This window comes from Taeniopygia guttata, chromosome 1A (genome assembly GCF_048771995.1).
Source record: "Taeniopygia guttata chromosome 1A, bTaeGut7.mat, whole genome shotgun sequence".
Classification (NCBI taxonomy): domain Eukaryota; kingdom Metazoa; phylum Chordata; class Aves; order Passeriformes; family Estrildidae; genus Taeniopygia; species Taeniopygia guttata.
Window position 1 is genome coordinate 9,898,033 of NC_133025.1, and position 23,538 is coordinate 9,921,570.

At 34.6% G+C, this 23,538-nt stretch overlaps 1 protein-coding gene across 5 annotated transcripts in view; it reads left to right on the top strand.

The window, feature by feature from the left end:
• The window catches only part of CACNA2D1 (calcium voltage-gated channel auxiliary subunit alpha2delta 1), a 358,410-nt gene that overhangs the window by 233,739 nt on the left and 101,133 nt on the right, over positions 1 to 23,538 (top strand). For all 5 annotated transcript variants that reach the window (XM_012568886.5, XM_030291341.4, XM_041721401.2 and 2 more), the window contains exon 7: positions 14,184 to 14,315. In XM_012568886.5, the coding sequence (XP_012424340.1) occupies positions 14,184 to 14,315 (132 nt within the window). The remainder of the gene's footprint in view (positions 1 to 14,183; positions 14,316 to 23,538) is intronic.

The following is a 23,538-nucleotide window of genomic DNA, read 5'->3' on the forward strand; positions in this document are numbered from 1 at the left end:
GTCAGTTCTTTATTGCCAGAGCTCACCCCTAGGTCGGGAGTGGCTCCATGTGGTGGAAAAGTCTCTCCTCCAACCCGTGCTTTCAAAGAAAGGCTCAGCAGTCTCTGTTGTCTGGTCTCAGGGTTGTTTATTGCATGTTATCTAAAAGATTTTCTTCTCTGGCTGCTGTGGTTTGCTCAGCAGCTCAGGCAGAGGCACACACACACCCCTGACATCCTCTCTGACTCCCGACTGCTTCTTCTCCTTCCCACCCAGGGCTGCTGCTGTCTTTTATATGGTACATTACATGTTACATGTTTATAGTTTTTCCCCAAAGCCTATTACCTATATTAAATGGTGCTTTTCTACTCTAAACCAATCTGTGAGTGCCAACATCACCAAGAACATGGAGGTAAGGAAGAAGAAAGAGGGAGGCAGGGCAGGCCCAAATCCCTCCATCTTAAAACCTCTGACCCCCATGTACAAGACCTAAAACCCCCCCTGTACAGCACTCAAAAATTCTTCCCTCTACTTTGTGACTACTTCTACTATAATATCAAAACTTTTGTGACTTCTTGTTCTTCCTGCAAGGTTGGTAAATCATTCCATGGTTCAAACCCAAAATCACAGCTGTTTCCAGCTGCCTGCCAGGGTCTCAAATGCTTCTGACCTGGGCCCGGAACATCCAAAAATGTCTGAGGGACATTTTGATTTCCGACACTTTATGGCACAGATAAGTAATTTATTTGCTGTTCATGTTTCAAGCTCACTTCTCTGAAAGTTGGTTATACTTTTGACACGAGTATTGACTACTGAAAATAATTCAAATATCACCAATATGTTCAGATAGAGGTACAGAGAAGGAAAAAAAAAAAGGTAATACAGTTAAATCTGTTGAACTCTCAATAAGGGACTGATTGTCACTGAGCTAAATTCATATTTTATCTCTGAAGATTAGAATTGTAATAGTGCTGGGATTTCTTTGCTACTTTCTCAGATAAGTTATTTGATTCATGGCCTCTCATGAATGATACATTAGCATTTTTCATGCATTGTGGTAGCTAAAATTTCAAAAGACAGAAATATTGCCTGAGTGTTTCAGAGCTGGGGGTCGCCATGAAGTCACTAAACTGAACCATGAGGCAGATGAGAATTGTCATGTCTCATCCCTGGAAGTGTCCAAGTTCAAGCTGGATGGGGCTTTGAGCAGCCTGGTCTAGTGGAAGATGTCCCTGCCCATGGCAGGGGGTTGGAACCAGAGGATCTTCAAGAACCCCATCAAACCCCAACCATTCCATCATTCCGTGATTATGTAGCAGTCCAAAGAAGAGCAAACCAAAGTTCCTGCATTAGAAATTTAGCCTGTTTTTCTGTTAAATGTACTCTGAAGACCTTATAAATAATTACAAGATAGCAATACTGATATAGTGGCTGAAAGTGTTAGTATTCAGTTTTGCTGCTCACATTGGAGAGAAAACCCTCCCACCTAGCATTCCAATATACATTACTATCAGGGAGACTACTCACATCACTAAATCTGTATTTTTATGTTGCTGATGTATCTGCTGATTCAGTATTAACTAGGAGATCCCACTGAGGAATGCATTGTTTCAATATTTAGGTTAACAATGATAATTAAATCAGTAAATATAGCCGCTGGATGGAATGGTGAATTATGTCCTGATTTCAAGCCCAAAAACTTCTAAAAAAGTAAAATGGTTTGCTTGGGGTTTTTTGCATTTTTTTCAGACAGCAGGCAAACATTCTAGTTTTATGTGTTAGGGTGTTTTGATTTGGTTTGCTTTGGTTTTTTAATTTTTATATTTATTTTATTTTATCCTTAGCACAGTCTTGCTCGATGCAAACACTGAAAGCTCTAGGCAGATGAAGCAAGATCATGAGCAAAATATAAATTGCTGGAATGGCTAAAGAAAGCCTAGAGTAGGGCTGAACACAACCTGAGGCAAAATTAAGTAACTGTTTACCTCAGCTTCTTCCCACTCCAGGGTGAGAACTGTCTTTTTTTCTCATCCATAGATTGAACTGCTTACTCACTGATTTTCAAAATATATGTTATATGTATATGTACACATATCTTTACTATGTATTTAAAAAAATAATTCATATATAATCCAGATGACATTGAACAATTAAAATGTATTTAGCTGCAAATTATTTAAAAGTATCTATGCTTTTAAAATAAATTTTTATATGTCTTTGCTTGATTGATGATGGAAAATAGTACAAAATTCATAGAAAGACTTTTTTCTGTATGTCTGCAAGTAGCTCAGTTTTTGTTGATTTTATGGAGTTGCTGTTTTATTTCCCATTTTCTTTCAGAATAATCAGAGCTAATTATATTAGGTAATTTTATGAAACGCTTTCTAGGTGTCTCATGTTATTCTCGATTTACTTTCTCAAAACATTGCATATTTTTCCATCCAATTATAGATCTCCCAAAAATTTCTTTTTATTTTTTGCTATCTCAGTACATTTCTGCACAGAACACAGCTGTTCAGCTAATTTTTAATGAATATCTCTTCATTTCTGCACCAGGTTCATTCCTGCACCACTTTTCCATGAGCTATTCCATTTGTAGTCAGTATCTTTTCTTTCAGTTTTCAAAACTAGTCCTTCATTTGATCTGACTGTCACAGATAACAGGGATAGAGAGGTCAGAGGCAGAGGGATGATGAGTAATTGTTTTTACTTTTCCAAAACTGGAAGGGCAGCAGGGAATTGAAGGGTTTGGCAGAACTCTGCAAGAACTTCTGTTTTGCTGCTGATAGAGTTTTTCCCTCAATCCCCAGTTCATGTTCTTCTTAGTACATCGGGTCTTGAAGACATGAAAGATTTCTGCTTATTTGATTAGATCATACTTAACAAAATTGAATCATTATACATTAATAATGAGCTAATTAATTGTGACAAATTGCTGAGCTGCAGCATTTGTCTCTTCCATTGCCTTGCCTTAGGGGCTATACTCTCCTCAGCAGATGATGGATAACTTGTCTGCTTTTTCAGTTTGTTGGATGTTGTCACAAAGTGTGAGCTGGATGTCTTTGACAATATTTTATGCTTTGCTGTGGCATAAGCTGTCAAGAAGGGAGACAAGGGATAGATACCCGATGATTACTCACTAGGTCATGCACCTGAAATCTCATTTTGCAAGAAAGATTGTCTTTGGTTACAGCTTCAGCTTTTCTCCTACAAGCTGAAGCAAGCTTGTAGGAGATTGTTATTCAGAGCATTTGTATCTTGCCAGTTTTTTGTCTCTCTCTTGTAGATAACTGAAGGAATAAAATAATTTTTTGTTTGTTTCTGAAAAAAAAATATATGTCACATTTTAATAAAAATAAGTATTTTTGACATGTAACATTTTTTTATTTCCTGACTTCAAAAGAAATAATTTGGGGGTTGTTTTGTTGGGTTGTTTTTCAGTTGTTGTTGTTGTTAGTTTTTTTATGTTCTGCCAATGATAGAAAGTCAGAAGATCAGAAATTTAAAAAAAAAACCCTACATCTCATTTTCATGTTATACACTGGAATAACATAGCAGTGGCTTTAGTGAAAATATGTCCACTTGCAAGAGGTTGGAAGCTGGCCATTAGTCTGACAGAATATTTGTATCAAGGAAGTAGTTGGTTTTCAGATAAGAAGTTTGTTGTTAAATGTGTTACAGTTCGTTTGTATGTCCAGATAAATACTTTTTTTTTTTTTTTTTATTATGCTCAGACCCCTCTTTTTAAGTGAGTGCCCTCTCCTTGAAGTTATAATATAAGATATTGCTATGTTCCAAATACATCTGGTGCTACAAAAAAATTAAAATTGTGATGTGGCGGTGTGCATGAGACAGAATAACACTCTGGAGTATAAAGTTAAGTGTTGCTGGTTAACTGGGAACTTCTTTGCCATTAGAAAGCAAGTTCACTCTCAGCTACCTAATTTATTTAACCACTATTGCTTTATGAGAGCTGGATCTGTCTATGGTAGGATTGTAGTTCAGACCAGAAATGCCCTTTGTAAGAAAAGAGTTTGGCCCAAGTTACTGCAGCTGACGCTGCTGAGCTGCTCAGAGAGTGGCAGCTGGAATTCCCTCTGCTGCAGCCTGAGCAGACGACACACTCTTGCAGTGCCCCTGGCCCACATCTGCTATTAGTGCACATTCTGTAACATCAGTTACAGCACAGGGCAGATGTAGCAGAAAATAAAATCTCCAAATCCTGTATATGCATATTGCAATCCCAGCAGCAACTTTTTCAATGTACACAGCTGATTCCATTGCCCTGCACTTCAGGCTGATACAGGTGAAGCCTCTGAAACTAGGGTGCTGTTAGAAAAGCAAAATAATGAGTTTCTTACAAGAAGCTTTCTGTTGCATCATTGGTTCTTTTCGTTGTTGGAGTTTTTTTGTTTGTTTGTTTTCCTGAAAGTTATATAAAAAAAATAGGTATTTCTTCTTCATTTTTGAAACAATTGCTGCAATGGGTTGTTAGCAGATTCAGCCATTATTTCCCTGGAGTACATCCTGAATTGATGCAGAATGTCAAAGCACAGTGGGATTTATCAGGTGCTGGGCTGCTGGCATTCAGTTTTGCTTCTTTCATTCATCAAATATGAAAGTTAAACATGTGAAGAAATGCCTGTAGGAATGAACCTGAATTTTGGTTTATTTCACTATGTCATATGAATCCTACACTTTATTTTAAATCCGGATCGATACTTTTATATCCTCCTCCTTTATCCTAGGAAATATGGCATTCTGTATCCTTACTCCCTGACTTCACTTGAAAATAGCTGCTTAAAATACTGTATGACTTCAGGATTTTGTGTAATATATTCTTATTGTTTACATATGCATTTTTTCGCTCCATAACCATTGCTCCAGCTGTGTCTGTATTTCCTTAATTGTTCGCTCCCTAGCATTGGAAACAACCTATACAGAAACCTTTAGAAACCTCAAACTCAGCAGCTTCTCTCACTTTAAAAGCTCTGTTTATGCAGTATTTACTCATTCAGGAGTAAATGTGCCTTAGTTAAATATGAGAGGCTAAAGTGATTAAAATTTAGTACAATCTAGGCCATTAAAGTAGGTATTTATAACAAGATAAAAATTCTTCTTAAACAGTAAAGTAGATATAAGATAAGATGTCTTCATCCCATTCCAGTTTCCTGCAATTTTACTGCCTCGTCCTATGGTTCTGTATTCACAATCTAAATTAAAAACAAGGAGACCTTCAGCAAGCACGTTTTTAAAACTTATTTTTGTCTGGACATTGTAGAACAATGAACTTTTATACTGAGTGATTAAAGCAGTGAATAGAGAAAATTCAGATGAATATGTACTCATGAGAGTACCCATGACATGGAAGCAGACAAAAACAACTACAAAGAAGATTAATTTTACTGTGTTCTCAATGATCCTTTTTGAGTTTTTTATTATTTCAAAGGTTTTTGGATTCTTATGAAGTCATTTATAAGGATTTTTTTTTTAATTTTCTTTAAAACAACCCCTAATATTTTCATCTGCTTATTGGATCATACTGACAAAATACTATGTACAGAGAGAGTGACTGAACACTGCAGGGTTACAGTGTTCTGAAGATGAGGGATGAAATCAGTTCCCTGGGCAGTGAAATTTTTGTCATTAACTTAAGGGAGGCCAGGGTTCACTGGAACACAGCTTGGCATCTCAGAACAGGACTGGGAGTCTGTGTATCTTTCTGCATAGTGTAAACACTATAGAAGAAAAAAATTATATGTTTTTCCTTTTGTAAAGGGACAGGGAAAGTCTTTACAGCAAGAAATAGAAGTGTCTTCAGAGCAAGAAGCATCACTATTTATACAAGCGGTAAACTTTCAACTTTCTGGTGCTCTATAGCCCCATGATCATTAAGAGAGAGAAGTTTTATTCATGCTCCTTCTATATCATCTGGAGAAAACATCAAGCCACACTTACTTAGCAGGCAAGGTACAATACCTGTGATGATGCTAGGGCCAAGAATAACATTTTCTGTTCTGTTTTTATGTTATGAGAACTCATAATGCCATTGCATATGGTAAAGGTTTTCATCTGTTGGAGAGAGGAGTAGTTGAATTTCAGAAAATATCAGTCCACTTTCTCTTTGGACCAGCCTGTGACCAATAACAAGAAGAAAAATAGCAAAAAAGAATGTTTGTGGAAATTTCATTATTTTTAATTCACAAGACTTATCCATGAGCTGATGGGAATATTGATGAGGAGCAGGAGCTGTCACATCTTTACCAGCTCAGATGATGAAACAGACCTTGTCTCATCATCATTTTTCTCACATTTTCTGCTTGTGCACTATATTACTCTCACACTTGGTGTGTCTTAGATTTCTGTTACCAAGATATATTAAAATAAAGCAGCCTGCTATTCCTTATTATTTAATATGTATGAAGATTAGATTAGAATCCATTAACCAAATCCTCTGTATTACTTCAATATTTCTTAAAATATGGTTTCTCCATGTATTATATATATAACAAAATAATTTTTACAATACAAAAATTATTAATAATTGATTTTAATATTTTATAATATAGACAAGATACATATGTATGTACTCTATTTAGAAATACATATGAAGTAATTATAGATATCCATAGTTTATTTGTAAGCATTTAATATTTGTTAATTAGAGATGAATAAGTGGTTTAATTCCAATTCTTGCCCTGCCACTAACGCTGTATAAAAGTGCATTTTTGTAGTTACTAAATTTAAGCTTCTAAACAGACATTTTCTTCATTTGTAACAAAGGGTGACATATCAGAGTAGGGCAGCTTTTTGCTTGAAAAATCCAATTCTTAATTTAGCTAGCTCATGTCACTGCTTTAATAAAATGATCAAGTTCAATCTTAAAAGATCTGGGCTGCTTTCTGGTATCTCATAGCAAAAGACCATTTTAGGACATTCTGTTTTAAAGAGATCTTCTAACTGCCTTTTCTAATTTATTCTCAAGTACTTTCTACCCATTTGTTGTGCCAGTGCCATCCTTACTCTTACATACCGTTTTTGAGGGTGGGCTTGCTTTCTCACTCATTTTTTGGTTGCATCACTGAATCTCTGCCTACTTCCACAGGACAGATTTATCTCAGTGGCCATTTTCAACATCTCCTTGTCATGATGGACAAAACAAACTTACAGAATCTGAAGCAATATGATGAGTGATCTTTATTTATTGTACTGTCACATCTCTGCTTTTGCTGGGGATATGTGCCAGTTTGCCATGGCTGGGAAGAGGATAGAAAGAAATGTTGGTGGATGTTATGCATGCTGTAAGAAAAACTGTAAGAACTTTTTAAGAGGTGATCTGTATAAAACCAAACAGGATAGCATCTAATTCTGAATTAACTGTTTCCAGACTACAATTAAAACAAAATATGATGGAAAACAGCAAAACAGCTGAAAAAAAAGCAGAAAGCATGAAATATGAGAGCACTTTTGCATGAGTTTGTCTGTTCCTAGTCTTTTTCCTTCTCACTTAAGCCAGCTGTTGCTTGGGATTTACTGATCTTTTAAGGTGCTCTAGTGATTAGAAAGTTATTGAAGTGATGGTACTGTGGCAGAATGATGACAGAATTTAATAATTTATTCTAGAACAGCATTTTCAGACAGTCTTTTGATTGGTTTTATTTGGTTTTGTTAACATCTAAATAATTTTTTTTATAGAGAGAAGTCTTCATTAAAGATCAAGCATATCTCTGTAGTTACTTTAATTTGAATGTCACTAGGATATCCTTTGAAATGCTAACAAAAAATTAGAGCAAATTAAGGAAGACCAGAGTTAATAAATGAAATATGTGTGTATTTTTTGATAATTAATCCCTTATATTCCCATAAAAATACAACATATATTCATCTGTTTGTATTTTTTCTGGTGGGTTATTTTGGAGGATTTTTTTTTAAGAAGGAATTATTTCCAAATAGTGACTCTACTTTCAAGTAATCTGTAAAAATAATAGTGAATATTATAATTATTATTTTTATAATAATAAAATAATAATAAGTATTTATCAGGTTCTTAGACTACGCATATCTCTAAAAATCTGAAAAGTCCTCTAGAACCACTTTAATGAACAATATCTTTCACAAATTTTGTCTTCTTGCCATCTTCCCAGAAAATAACCTTACAGCACTATGTGGTTGACATTGGTTATTATGCCATTCTGAAATACACCCTGGCATATTTTGAGATAAGAGGAAGCAGGGCAGCAATGTGTACGATGCACAAATGCTGTTTTCAGCAATGGGTTGCAGTTTAGAGTATGGGTGTCTTTTGTGCTTTGTAGAGATAAACAACTTGTTGAAAAATTATGAGTGTGTACTAAAGGGTCCGTGTCTCTGCATTGTATTAACTCTTTTTTGTTGAATTTTAATAGAAGCTTAATCCTGTCTTCTGTTCTTTACATTTTTATTCTCATTTCCTTCTTCTGGGCATTACTCATTTTAATAAGAATTTACTGTGCTTCTCTGGCTATCAGTATATGACAGCAAAGCCAGGCAGCAGACAACATATAGCATTGCCAATTAATTTACTTGATTTGGCACAGACATAACAGTATTCTAGACTTCAGTGGCTTCTTCATGGAATTATTTATAGAAGTGTCTGGGACATAATGTCAAATATCTAATGAGACATAGAGAAGTTCATTTAAAAAAAAAAATGTACATGACATTTTAGCATTTATGCTTTTAATTGCGAGTGTAAAATATCACTCTGTAGAACTTGAAATTATTTGATTCAATAATTGCTCCATATATTAAAAATTTTATTTTAATACTTTGGTTTTATTCACCATTAAATGCATATTACCCAAACAGTTTTGATTATCCAGTAATGTTAAATTACGATATGTTGAGATATGGAAATGCTTTTTTCAAAGCAAGATTTTGGAACAAATTTGAAGAAATGTAATATGTACAAGATCTAGAAGAGCACTGCATAATGACCTGTCCAGTTAGAAATTCCACTATATAATGACTGTTGTTTGTTAAATTCAAAGACCTATTTTTGCTTTTCCTCCCTTGCTTTGAGTGAAAAGGTTACATTTCCTTGGCATTTGTATATACTTGTTCTGATAAAATTGGAGAGTCTAAAAGAGAGGGTTGATACTACCCAGTTCCCTTATCTCTAAAAATTTTGCTATTGCTCTCCTTTACCTGTTTTCTAATCAACTGTAATTTTTTTTTGGATTACTGTTTTGAGTTGGACACTTTCCTATGGTTTTGTATAAAAAGCATAAATATCTAAATTCAGGTTTCCAATGCCACTAAAAGGACTATTTACCTTGGAGAAAATGTTCATTTTGAAGTCCCTAAAAATCTTTTCCTTGCTTTGGCGTTTTTGTTATTGCGAGAGAGAAGACTTATAGCACACATCTAAATTCAAAGGGTTTAAGTTCAAGTTACTACTAGAACATTTCTTCAAATTATATTTGGGAGTTATGTAGAAAATGCATGTGTTTGTGTGTATATTCATGTATATGCATATACTAATTAAGACACACGTATGGATAAGCCAGTGCAAAAATCCAATTTAAAAGTAGCTTGAAATGAAATGTCCATTCCTTCCTGATCCCTTGTAAGAGAAGACAGAAGTGCAACTTTCCAGGTGCAGTGGAGAGTGAATAAAATTCTGTGTAATTTAACACAAACATGACGGAATGTCATCTTTATAAAGTGAAACACACAAGTCATAAAGAAAACTAGTTTGTACCTTCAGTAGAGTTTTTCTATTATCTGATGAGCATGGCTAGTGATGAAAGCATTTGTGTCTGCACACATATATGCAAAAATGCACTTATGAAAGCATCGTCCCTTTTTGCCCACTTTTGAATACCATAATATTTGAAAATATATATTTAAATTATAACAATTACTACTCAGTGGTATCTTTAAATAAATCAATGGGTCAACTTTCTAAGGCATGGTATGGAAAGGTAATACATTCCAGACATTAAAAGAAGATTAATGAACTGCTAAGGAGCTCCCTTCTCTTCTCCTCAGTGTCTGTGTAGCTGCCACATCAGGGAACAGCAGCTCACATATTTTCAGATATAGGAAATAGCTCTCAAGCTTTTCAAATAAAGTTGTTCCCTGTCTTGCATGCAGGCCAGAGCCTCTACACTGAATAAATCATCAGAAGTGTATTCCAGTTCTTTTAAAGAAGGTACAGCAGTGCTCCCTATTTCTTATTGATTGCATTTGCAGGGGAAAATTGAATCCATTCCTTGTCAAGACCCCTAAACTTCATATCATAAAGAAGAAGGAAAAAATGAAAAGATGGATTGAGTTCAGTGAAATTAGCCACAAAGAATGATCTTTCATATTGTGTGATGATGGGTTTTATTTTTTCATCTTGCTTGTATCGTGTGAAAGGTAGCAGCTGATGTACTCTGAAGTAGTAATCTTCAAAGACTTCTTTTAGAATAATTGAAAATAAGGTTATTGGAGAGTTTTTTCCAACCAAATTTTCTGCCAATTATCAGTCAAAAGCCCTTTCCTGTATGTAAGTTAACTCAAAGAAAGACAAGTAGGCATACAGAAGTGTGCCTGTAGCACCTCTAAACATTTTAGTAAAATGCTTTTTTTTTATTATCAAACATAAAATGAATTTTCACTACATAAATGAGGTTAATATAAACTCTCTCTCATATTATAGTATTCTGACAGGTGCTATGTTCTCTATTATGAGCTAGTGAAAGTATCACAGCTTTGATTTTTGTTGTGCCAATTCAGAATCAGAATATTTTATAAGGAACCATTTGGAGAATAGTTTTTTACTATTTTTTTAGGACTGGGTTTGCTTGCTTTTCTTTGGAGAGTTTCAAATCCATTGCTGTAGGCTTTAAATCAGAACTCGGAGGTATTGATTTAAAGTTGCCTATTACCAGTGATATTGCATCCCAAAAAATAAAACAGGACTTGATTTACAGCTTGTTTTTTTAAAGTCCAAGGTGTATGCTTTAGCAGAAGGAAAATGTTAATAGAAGCTGTGGAAAAACACTTAGGAAAATAAACTATTCAAACTAAAATTCCTAGCACCCTTTTCCTCATTTACTGACTACTGGATTCATTAACACAGATATGGATGAATTCATATATCAAGTATACTTTTAGATAGAATGAAAAAACCCAACCAACAAACCAACCAAAAAACAAAAACAGCAAACCGCTTCAGGAACAATGATTTTAATAATCATATAAGCATTTATTTGAGCATCAGTCCCACCAAATAAACTATGTTTCTGTCCAAAGCACAATTTTTTTTGTCATAATGAGAAAGTGAATTAAGAAGAAGGTGATATATGTTAAGCCTGTCATGTGTTATAGTTTATTACAGAAATGAGACTTGGGCACTTAACTGAATTTCTGGGGTACAGGAATATCTGCAATATTGCAGAATGGGAATATATTGCAAACTGTTAGTAGCCTTCTCCCAGATTTATTACAGTTTCCTTCTGTTAAGATGCTCTTTTCTTTTTGTTTTTCTTGAATTCCACATTGTTTATTTTTTTTAATTCCAGCTTCATGTATTGGGCCATTTGAGAGTTTTGGTTTTTTTACCCTTGCTGCAGATTCTTGGATTTTTTTAGGCTGTTGTATTTCTCTTCAGGAGAAAGTTATAGAGTAAAAGGAGGAGGAAGGGGAACGTGGGACATAAATAATATAATAAAACTCTTAAAGCTTGCTGTAAAACATCCCTTCCCTACAAATATTACACACAAAATCTAGTAATCCTTATCTCTTACTTTATAGCCTAATCTCAACAAGCCTAATAAAGTGCTAAAATTATCTGTTCTAGTTTTTGGATTTTGTACTTCAGTATTCAGTTATTTTACTATCTGTAGACCGTCTCCTTTTTTTGGTGTATGTTTATTTGAGATATATATTTGCATGTATATAACTGTGCAGAGGTGTGAACATACAGATGTAACTCTTTGCAATACATTTTTGGGTGATATTACCATCACAGAATAATAAAATACGGTAAGTGGGAAGGGACCCATCAGGATCATTAAGTCCAGCTCCTGGCTCCAGACCTGTGTGCCTCTAGAGCATTGTCCAGATGCTTCCTGAACTCTGTCAGGTTTGGTGCTGTAATCACATCCCTGGAGAGCCTGTTCCAGTGCTCAGCCACCCTCTGGATGAAGAACCTTTCCCTGATACCCAACCTAAATCTCCCCTGACACAGTTCCCTGTTTTCTTCCTGAGCCCCCTCACTGGTCACAAGAGTAAAGGGATTGGTACCTATCCCTCCAAACAAGAAATAGGAACATGAAAATAAATAAAATCAAGCTGAAAATATTTTGTCTACCTAAGTGACAGAGCTTCTAATGACTTAATGGAGCCACTTCCAGAAGAAAGATCTGACACAAACTAAAGTTTAGAGAATCCATACGTAATCTTTAATTGCACAGTGGGTCAAAAGGGATCTAAGACATAACTGAATAGTAACCATTTAAAAATTATGATTAACATCTCATGGTGTCTCAGGGAATTTTTATTCTTGACATAAACATATATTTATTTATAATTATTTACTTGACAAAAGAGAGGTATATAATACGAGCATATTGCTTACAGGAAATCTCAAGAGTTGGGAATTTAATTTGATATTTCTTCAGAGAGCTATCTCTTGAGAGAGTAATATCTTAAAACTTCTCTAAAAAAACAGATAAACCTTTCTGCAAGATATGTGGTGTAGCAATTTTCTCCTTAACCTTTGAAAACAAGCTTGTAAAATTTAATGTTGTGATCTCATTTCTCTAGTACCTTTTAAGAGCCTTACTTTGGAAATGGGCTGTAAACTGTTAACTTTCAATCCATCCCTATTTTGATCTTTTTTTTTTCATTTGGCAGGGGGCTAGAATGTGGACCTACATATCAAATTTTGCTCTGTAATGCCACTTATGTCCCTTCAATATGAATTGTTTTTATTTCAGCTTGACTTGCCCATTTGCAAGAGAAGATGAATTTTCTTTCATGTGCATGTAATAACATAACGTAAGCAGGATCTCTATGACAAGTGGCAGTTTTCATTAGATTTATACCTATATCTTTAGCTGTTTTCAAAGGTTTTTTTTCCTCTAGGTTGCTTTCTGCTCTTGGCTTGCTGATCTAGGTGCTTCAATTTAAGAAATATAGTTTACAATCCCAGTATGCAGCACAAAAGAAAGAATTAGTAACTAGACCATCAAAAAGCCCTTGCTTTTCAAGAATAACTATACATTTGGAATTGCCTAAAATTGGAGAGGCGGGAAGGGGGAGAATTAATGAAATACTTACAACTGGTTGAAGTGAAAAGCATGATTATCATAAGGTATTTTGATTCACAGTACAATTTCATTGATTACTGAGTCTAGTCCATTGATTCTTTAGTGTAGTGGTGTTGATCATTTAACGTTCAATTTTAAAGTTTCCCAATATAGGTCTTTCTCAAGAAGGTATAGAACATGTTAAAATATTCCATATTGTTTTCATTATATAAAATATTTGATTGATTAAAATAAGTATTGGTACAGGAGAACTTTATGCATGTAAGGTTCTGTGTAACTGACAACAGAGTGTTTAGTTGAAATGTGAATTTTCTTGTATTTTAATTTGATTGACTCAACTCATAAATGTTCACATTCACTTTGCTGTCCTTACTGTCAAAGCCCAGATCTATGAACATTAAGACCTTTTTAGTGTGCACTAACAAGCACTGCGGTTCATGAAGCCCCAGCTTTACACTAGCAATACCTCATCTATGTCTTTTCTCCATATAATCCTTTTTGAAAGGGACATCTTTGTTATGTTTATATTATACCTACTTTTGTTGATGTCATTCTACTCATTCTTACTGCATTACACTGTAATTAGCCAGCATTTATTTTTTCTGTAAACAGTCTTCTTTGTGGTTGGGAATTACAATTAGAGTGACATCTCAGAAAATAAGTATTTTTAGAAGATATTGTCAAGGGTCATGGCATGCAAATAATACAACCAGAAGAAGAGAGTGTCGGGAATTTAAAGAAAATGCCCAATGAAAAAAAGTGTGTTTCTTAAAATTTAATTTCTGGATTAGTTAAATTAAATCTTATTGCTTTCTCAATATTCCACCTTCCTTTCTGTAGCTGCTGCTTCCCATGTTAGGATGTGATTTTCTAAGAACAGATTTGTGTTGTCTTTGACAGCTACGATCGTGTTAAATGAGCTCAACTGGACTGCGGCACTGGATGATGTGTTCAAGCGCAACAGGGAAGAGGACCCCACTTTATTATGGCAGGTTTTTGGCAGTGCCACTGGCCTCGCAAGGTATTACCCAGGTAACTCAACTGTCCTAGACAACTGTCCTATTCCATGCATTGCATTGAAAATATTCTGAATTATCTATGAGCAGTGAAATGTAACTAAAACTTGCTTTTTTACATAGGCACTGTTTCTCTATATCAGAATTACACACTCAAGGATTGTGAAATTATTCTGGCATAAAGCTAACATGAGGGGAAAGGAACTGGGAGTGAAATATGTAATTAGTACTTTTTAAGTAAGAAGAACTGAAGATTCTGTCCTTTAAAAAGTAGAAGAGTTTAATTTTATTTTTTGATATTATTTTCTATATCTTGTGTAAATAGTTACTTGAATATTTGCAAGTGAGATTTTTGCAGTTGTCTAGTTTTAAAGATAGTGACCTGGAAAGTATACATATAATCATGTTCAATGTCAATGAAAATGTGAGTGCACCATGCTATATTCATGTCTCTCAGAATCCACAGCTTCTGACAGGTACATCTTTGCTATTAGATCTAAGGTCAATTCAACTTGATTACTTAACCAGAATCTGTTTCACCAAAGAATCTCATCACTTGATCACACTAATTTAAATAGATGTATATTTAGCTGAATTTAGATAATGAGTAGCCTGAATTTGATTTTTGTTTTTGCTATGTAATGGAAAGCCTTGTTTTACAGCAAGACCTGTACTGCTGCCTCTGTTGTTAAGTGATGCTCTTATCAATGCCTGAATAATGTGTCCACTACACACACATGACAGCTGTGTGAAGCGTGTTGACTCATGCCTACAGCTGCCTGAGGAAGAATTTTGAGAACCTTTCTCTTCTGTTTATACAAGATTGTTTGTGTTTCTGAGGGCGAAGGGGATTATTCTAAAGCAGTTATTGTATCATTAGCATGAGTGCTAGCACAGGCAGAAAAACTGCCTCAGGCTAGTTTACAGGAAGAATATTTCATAGCACTTGAATTCTGTTTGTTTTGTCATGTTGGATGATCATGAAATAAATACAGGAAGATGTTGCGAAAAGAAAGCAATACTGAAAATGCTAATTTAACATTTATTTTGTTTTCCAACTCTTCCAATGCTTTTGGGATCTATCATCATGTGTGGGGTCAGCATTTGTCATGGCTTACTATCTGATGTTTTTCTAGTACTGAAAAAATGTTTCCTAAATATATCTCACTGACAATCTCTAAGAAATAATATTTCACTTCAAAATTAATCCCATATATTTAAAAATTGATTGTTATATCTAGCTAACCTGTCTACTCCAGTTGTTCACCAACACAACATAGGAGCCCCTAAATCTCAGGCGTTCTTACTTAGAACACCTGTATAAAATGGGAGAAGCTTTACTCTGTTTTGCAGCTGCAAATGTTTCTTGTATATACTGCATATAAACACAATTTTAAATTTAGTGTAAAGCCCAGATACTCACACCTGCTATTTATTCCATAGCGAAGTATTTAACAGCTGTCCAATTCTGTCAGAACATAACTCCATAAATTCCTAAGTAATTACCCAATTCTTAAATGTTGGACATACATACAGTGTGGAGCAGTCTGATACTCTGTAAATTATATCTGTTGTTTGGTACATCTGCTTCCCATTCTAGCTCAGATTGGAAAGCCTTTTACATTTTAGGTTTGTATAATAGGTCGTCATGCAAGGTTCTACATCCCTCTCTTGTTGTAAACTTCTTCTCAGTTTGCGGATACAGCAGGTGTTCTGAAAATTAATTCAGGTTTCATATGCTGAAGTAGATGCTTTTCACTATTGCATTTTTAAAATTATATTACAAATTGTAAAACATTGCTTCATTTTATTGGCCTTTGGTAAGCCTGTTTCAAAGTGATGAATTTTTCCATAGTAGTGATATTTGTGAAAGAATTTGGAAATATCAAAACCCAAAATTAAAATGCATAGAGGAGTCTGCTTATTATTATCTGGAACATATTCACCCAGTCTTTCTTCCCATATTAAAAAAAAAAAGTTCAGTACCTCTAAGTTACAAAGAGTGTTTTCAAACAGAGTTTTTGTGTATTAATGTTTTTTATCTGATATTGTCCCACTGCTTTGAGTCATAGGCAAAGTGTAGATCACTTCTGTTCTAAGGAGGCTCTTGGGCTGTTGTTTTCACCACAGTAACCAACATCATGAAGGTTCTATGAGCAGCCCTGTGAGAAGGAAGTATGTGTAAAATATGAATGTTTGAGCCACCAGCACCCCAGTGTTCCCCTATCACTTGTGGATACATTCTTCTCCCTAGACCTGGGGTGATGAGACCATGGTATCACCTTTATCTTATCCCAAATCCCTCTGCAGTCACAATTCCAGTGAGCAGCCATATTTGGGGAGGGATGGGCTTTGGTGGGTGTGGATGGAGAAGCTTTGCAGCTGTGCAAAGGTTCTTTAATGATTTTAGCAATGTTTAAGCCATTAACCATTTAATCCTCTCACATTACCATCAATATTCTCATTAGTTTCAATGGCAGCATGTTTTTGAAGAGAAATGCTAAGCTCTGTTACTCTACTGGCAATCATCCATTTTGATATGAAGATGCCAAGAGCAATTTTGAGATTTCTATTAGCTCCTCTGTGAGCTCTGAAGAACTCAAAAGTAAACAGCAATTTAATAAGAGCTCAAAAAAAAGCATATGAAGTGCATAAAATTTTAAGAAGGATGTAATATATGTTCATGCATATGATTAAAGGCACAAATCACAAATTAGTTTTTCATCCACTGTAAGACCAGCCTTCAGTAATCACAGGCCTCTCCAATCAAAAGAAAATTCTGGAATAAAGACAACTTGTTCCCAGTGCGGAAGGGTTGAGTTAGGGAATATTTAAACAACTGGACTCAAAGGAATACCAAGTAAGTTTTCCAGAGACACTAAACTGGGAGGAACTGTCAACTCCCTCAAGGGCAGAGAAGCCAGTTTAATATAGATTAAACAGTTGCACAAAATTTGGATATTTTATGGGATTTTTTTTACATTTTATGATTCTTAAGTATAATTAAAATATGTCAAATTTTTATAACAAGTGAACAGACTGACTCAAAAAATCGTCATGTCATTGAAATAAAAAAAGATATGATAAATTTAATAATTTTAGATAACTTAATATTTAAATTAATTTAGTATTATTGTAAAATACTATAAATTTCCAGCCTTTTTTCTGCAAGCATACAGTTTTCCAATGTATAACTCAAGAGTAAGAGCCAGTTTTCAAAAGTGCTGTGAAAGGAAGCTGAAATGCATTTTGTGGGACTCTTCATAATACTTTTATTACTTCATAATACTTTTCATAATACTGAAATTCAGTATTATGAAAACAGTAAACAAAACCAGAGGAGTTTCTTAGGTAAAACTGTGAGTCACTAAGTTCAAAATTCAGATTTTCTGTGATAGGGCAAGAGAGTACAAACTATCATAAATGCTGAATCGCTTTCTCCTTAGTAGTAGTAGATGTACATCTACCTGCCTAATTATTTGACTTCCTAAGTCTAATTCCTGAAGCCTGTATTGGCTTTTAAGATGTCATTTTAAGATGACACTTGACTAATTCTAGTCCTAACAGATGGTTTCAGTAGATTTTGATTCAAAATAAAAGCAGTAATCTGGCAGTGGTTTATCAAGATCATTGAAATTAACAATTCATTCCAATCCAATTGAATCTTTTTTCTATATTTTTTATAAATATTGAATCCGTTGCCTATGGGCTTGCACATGTAGGGTTTTGTTGATGCTGTGTAGACAGAAAGTTATTTTAATATAGGTCAGGTTTCAGATTTAATTTATAATCAACCACAGAGCACTGGACAAATCTGTTGCTCAAAGATAAATTGATTTAATTTAAGTAGTTTAATATGATTTGACATATATTAAGTTACTTACATTTTGTGAGGCATCTATCCAGGTAATTTGAATGCTAGGTTTTAGAAGGCAGCTATTTAAAAGAACAATTTGATATAATGTTTTTGGTGGACTACTTGGAAGTGTAGCTATAAAGTAATTAGTTCCTCTTTTAATCATGAAATTTATTTTAATTATGGACATAATTAGGACTGTAATTGTTAATCAATGTCTCATTAAAATACTGCAATGGGAGGCATATTATTTTCAGTGTACCAGCTACTAATTAAACAATTTTAAAACCAACTTTGTATTTATGTTCCTTTTACCTTTTACCAGATACCATCTCTCTCTTTCATTTTGTTGGGTCTTTTTGGGGCTTCTTTTTTTTTTTTTTTTTTTTTTTTTTTGGTTGGTTTTCTTTGTTTTGTTTTGGTTTTTTTGGGTTTTTTTTTTTTTTTGACTGCAGACAACAGACATTTATTTGTAGTTAAATATGATACAGGAGGCTTTCTAGTTATAGTAATAAATCTTCTTAAGAAAAATTGGTTGCATAGGATTACTGAAATGAAAACACAGTCCTCATTTAGATGAATGTTTAGTAAAAAAACTGTTTGATCAGCAACACTGATTCAGCTCTCTCAGGGAAGTACACTAAAATAATAATTTTCCCAAGGGTTATACTAGAGAGAGTACTACTGATAGGGAGACTGATAGTACTGATAGTTTCAGATTTCAGCTAGTGAGTTACAAATATTCATAACTGTGGCATGATGATGCATGAGCAGATTCAGCATCTTTTATGAGGAAATGCTGAACCTAGGCTCAGTGGGGCGGTATCTGGTCTGCAGTGACCAGAGGTCTGAAGGTGGGAATGTGCCACACTTGGTCAAGATCCAAAAAGTTGAGTCAATTCATAACTAAAATAAAACTGAGAAAGAAATACTATCCTGTCCTCAACAGTTCCAAATCTTCCCAATTCTACCTGGAGATTTTACAAGGGCTTATGGGAAGTTCAGCTGGAAGCTTGTGTTCACAAAATGGTATTTCTGGCAAAAGGTGTGTCTTCCAGTCTCCCAAGCTTTTGCATAGGTTTGTGACTTCTCTCTGTTGTCTTTGTGGAGTCTTTTTGTTGGGGGTCTTTCACAGAGGAGAAAGCTGAGTCCAACCTGCAGCTCTACACCCTTCTCCTATCACATCACCTAGACACGTATATTTGTCCTCTTCATTTGACCTTACCTGTATTGCCTGTATTAGATAAGAATTCCTACTTTAAATATATCTGATCATGCCCTAATCATATATATGTGTGTTTTATAAGTTCATCTGCTCCCTCAGCTTGAAGATGTATCTGTGTTGTTAAAGAGGGTAAGTCAGAGTTTTATTGAAATCCTTTAGACAGCCCTGTGGTGGGACTGATGGGACAACATGTGCCAGGAGCTTTTCCCAATGGACAGCACTGAATGCTGTTTTCTTTCTGAAATCCTGCTAAGTTCTCCAGTTGCAGGAGACTTTATGTTCTCAGAGACACCTGGATTATTTTGTGCTATACTGCATGTCATATATATGCTGCATGGCATATAAAACACAAGTTTTCATCTGCAAAACACTTCTGGTTAAAAAACTAATAAAAACATAATTTTGTCCATGTTTTGCAAATAAAATAAACAGCTATAGAGAGATAAAATGGCTTTTTCAGTGATCTTCTGAAGGTTAGATATTCAAGCCAGGGTTATGCATTGCAACAATTCTTTTAGTATCGAGTGTGCATTTATGTTAACTCATACTTAAATTCAGTTAAAATATCAGCAGGTCTGGTAATCTCCTCTGGATGTTTGTAAGATCAGTACTGAAGAGTACACTGAAAAAAACTGTTTCATTCTTCCCTTTCTTTACTGTAGATTTGCCTTCTACTTAGTCTTCCTTTGTTTATCTATATAATAAGTAAATATTATATGATGGAAATTTTAATTAAGAAAAAATCTCTTTGCATTGCTCATGCAAGTATTTTATTAGGGTATTCCTATATGGAATTTGAGCTTACAAGGTATTAAATAGAAAAATTCACACATAAAGAAAGCAGCACTTCAGTGATGATTTTCCAGAAAAATTATCTTGTCCTTAAAGTCTTCAAAAAACCCCCAGAAAACAAACTTTAACCTGTTTCCAGATGTTAGTGAATCAAGTTTCACTTAGCTACTAGAGCATTCCCTGCTTAGACAAATTAATAATAGAAGAGCTTTAAAAATCAATTTCTAATAAAATAAAACGGTATCTCTCAAAATGAAGAACTTGCTGTGCACAGCTGCTCTTGTGTTAGCAATTAATGGCAAGCAATAGTGTTGTGGCCATGATATTGAACTCTCCAGAGAAAGTAATTACTGAAGCAGATACTAAGAGACTGGAAAGCCTAAAAAAATCCATACAAAATGAATCAAAAGCCTTGAAAAACTGAGAACGTCACTTTTTTTTTTTTTTTTGCAAAAGGTTTTATATTTTATAGCTGTTAGTTCCTGTTAACAGCTCAACATTTAAAGGTGCCTTTAAAGTAGACAAACAAAGTAAAACCAGAAACTCTTTCCTAGTAATGCAGCTTATAAATTATCAATTAGTGCAATTAGTGTGTGTGAGGCAGATACTTCTACTTTTTCATAGAAATAAGCCTCTTTGAGTGTTGTTCACTCTTTTTTTCTTTTCTCCTTTGAAATCTGGGAGGGAGGAACAGGAACTGACATGATTTGGATCTAACCATACTCATCATACATAGAAATGTTGGAGGAAAATAGATCATAAAGTGTAGCCATCAACCCAGCACCACCACCACGTTTACCACTAAACCATGTCCTCAAATGCCACATCCATACACGTTTTTAACTTCCAGGGGTGGTGACTGCCACTTCACCAGTGTGTATCAATGCTTCACAACCCTTTCTGGCAAGAATTTTTTACTAATATCCCATCTAAATCTCCCCTGACACATCTTTGAGGCTGTTTCCTCTCATCCTGGTCCCTTGTTACTTGAGAGAAGAGATTGACAGCCATCTCATTACAACCTCATTTCATGATATGAAAAATCTTACAGTAACTTCAGTTACGGCTCATTTTTCAAAATGATGTGCTGAATTTTGCAGTTACACAGGCAGATCCATTGAGTTACAGGATAACCTGCTACTTCTAGTGAGTTAATGAAATTACATACTGCAGCTCACCATGTCTCCATGCTGAAATTCATGCCATCTTTGTTGTCTTTATGATACAGATTTAAATCTCCAGAATTTGCGTTTATAGGAGAAAAAGGAAAACCACAACAGACCCAACAAAACAGCTTGTTGCTTCTTCTAAAGCTCTGATACTCCAGCCCTCTTTGGGACATGGCCCCTAGTCCAGGTGAAACTAATGCAAGTAACACATTTAGGATAAAATTCAGTTTATACATGCAGAAATGGAAATGTTTGCATCTGAAATAAGAACAGAAAGAGGTTCATTTGAAGTGGGAGACTGCAGTATGTATTGCCAATTTATATCACTTTTGGGTACATAGAGATCAAAAATCAATACATTTGTTTGTGTATGGATTATTCCCATATCAAATCTTTACTTAACTGATCTGTGATAAAACCGAGTGCAGTATTACCCATAACATAATTACCACATGGGTAATTAATTCTAAAACAACTCACAATTATTATCTCTCTTTTCTGTATTGTGATGATGCCATGAAAATTACGGAAGATATTGACAGACCTCTTTGACTTAGATAGATTTTACCTGAACATATTTTAAAATCTTGGCAATTTCAGTCACTAGGATAAGAAAATCACAAGGGAATGGCTGCATTCAGTCCTGACTGAACATCTGGTTTGGTAGCACAGAGCTACCAAAGCTGGTCAGTAACAAACTCTGTCTTGGGAGGATGGTACTAACCAGAATAAATCCAAGGCATCATTATGGTACAGCTATCCTGAATAAGAATGATAGCAGTTAAAACACTTTATGATTATTAATTTTAGGGACTTTCTTATATTTAGTTACTATGTCTCACCTTTTACTGAAAAAACAGCTAAGGAATTCTGGAAAAGTGCTGCTGCTACAGTGAAATTCAACTGACTCTGAGTAGAAGATTGAGGAGTACCACATTTCTCAAATAGTCTGTGTATTACATATCTGAAATCAGTTTTTTTTCACATAAGTTCTCTAAAAGAATTATGAAATATCAGCAAAGTATATGCTGTAACTTATACTCTTGCTCCATCTGATTAAGACTTTGCTGAATCTGGCTTATTTGAATTGAATAGTCTGTGGTTTTGATTGTTTTGAATATCCACATGAATGCTAATTTGAGAGATCACAAGATGAAATTTGGAGTTAGCGTCAAAATAAAGTGGTGCAGTCTGGGATTTGATAAGTGGTATTTGTTACCTGTTTTAATATCAGCTTTTAGCCTCTTTTCTCAAATGTGTTAATAATGTAAAGGGATGTAAAGCTGTTAATAGTTCATCTCTGCCTCTCTGTTCCTTACACATGCATACCTAACCAGTAGAACAGGGCAGAAGGTTCAGGAGAGTTTCCCTCATGACACTCACCTATGCCTCTGGAATCATCTCCTGAATTCAGAATGGGAGGTTGTAGCCAAGGTTTGCCTTTCCTAACAAATATTTTCATTTAGGCCCTACTCTGTGACAGTCTCTATAGTGCATTAATTGGTTCTGCTTGTTATCAACAAACCTGAGGGTTTCTACTCTAAATAACAGAAATAACAGAAAAACATGGCTTACTGTTGCTTAAATTATATCCAGTCCTTGTATCTCAATAATGCAAACAGATGGGAGGGATATCAAAACCAATGAATAATTTATAAAGTGTCAAATCTATCCACATGCCAAACTGGAAAATCATCAAAAGGGAACATGAGTAAAGCCTAATGTATGCACCAGAGAACTTTTCAGTGTTTACATAGTTCAAAGATACTCATGTGCAACGATGAACTGTGGTAGGGCTGATTTCTTGAAGATAAAGGTGAAGCAGGTTCCAAACAACCTTATAAAAGTGTATTAAACAATAGATTATATAAACAAAACTGTAAATCTCAAAATCCTTGATCAGTTTAAGTTTTTGAGGGAAATGTGTAATAATATTTTTGTGTTTTTCATTTTGCTTTTATTTTAGACCACATTATAGCTTTTGTCAGTAAAATATAAGTCAGTTTCCCCAAGTGGCTTTATAATGTTTTCTGTATATGGACCAAAAAAGCAAAACATCTCTTTCATTGGTCTCCATCCCTTCTTATTATTTCCTGTATAATTATGAATACATACTTACTTATTTTTGCATAGAAAGTATCAATCATATTTTAAAAAGGTTGTTTTAAAAATATTAAATCAGGATTTAAGTTAAAAT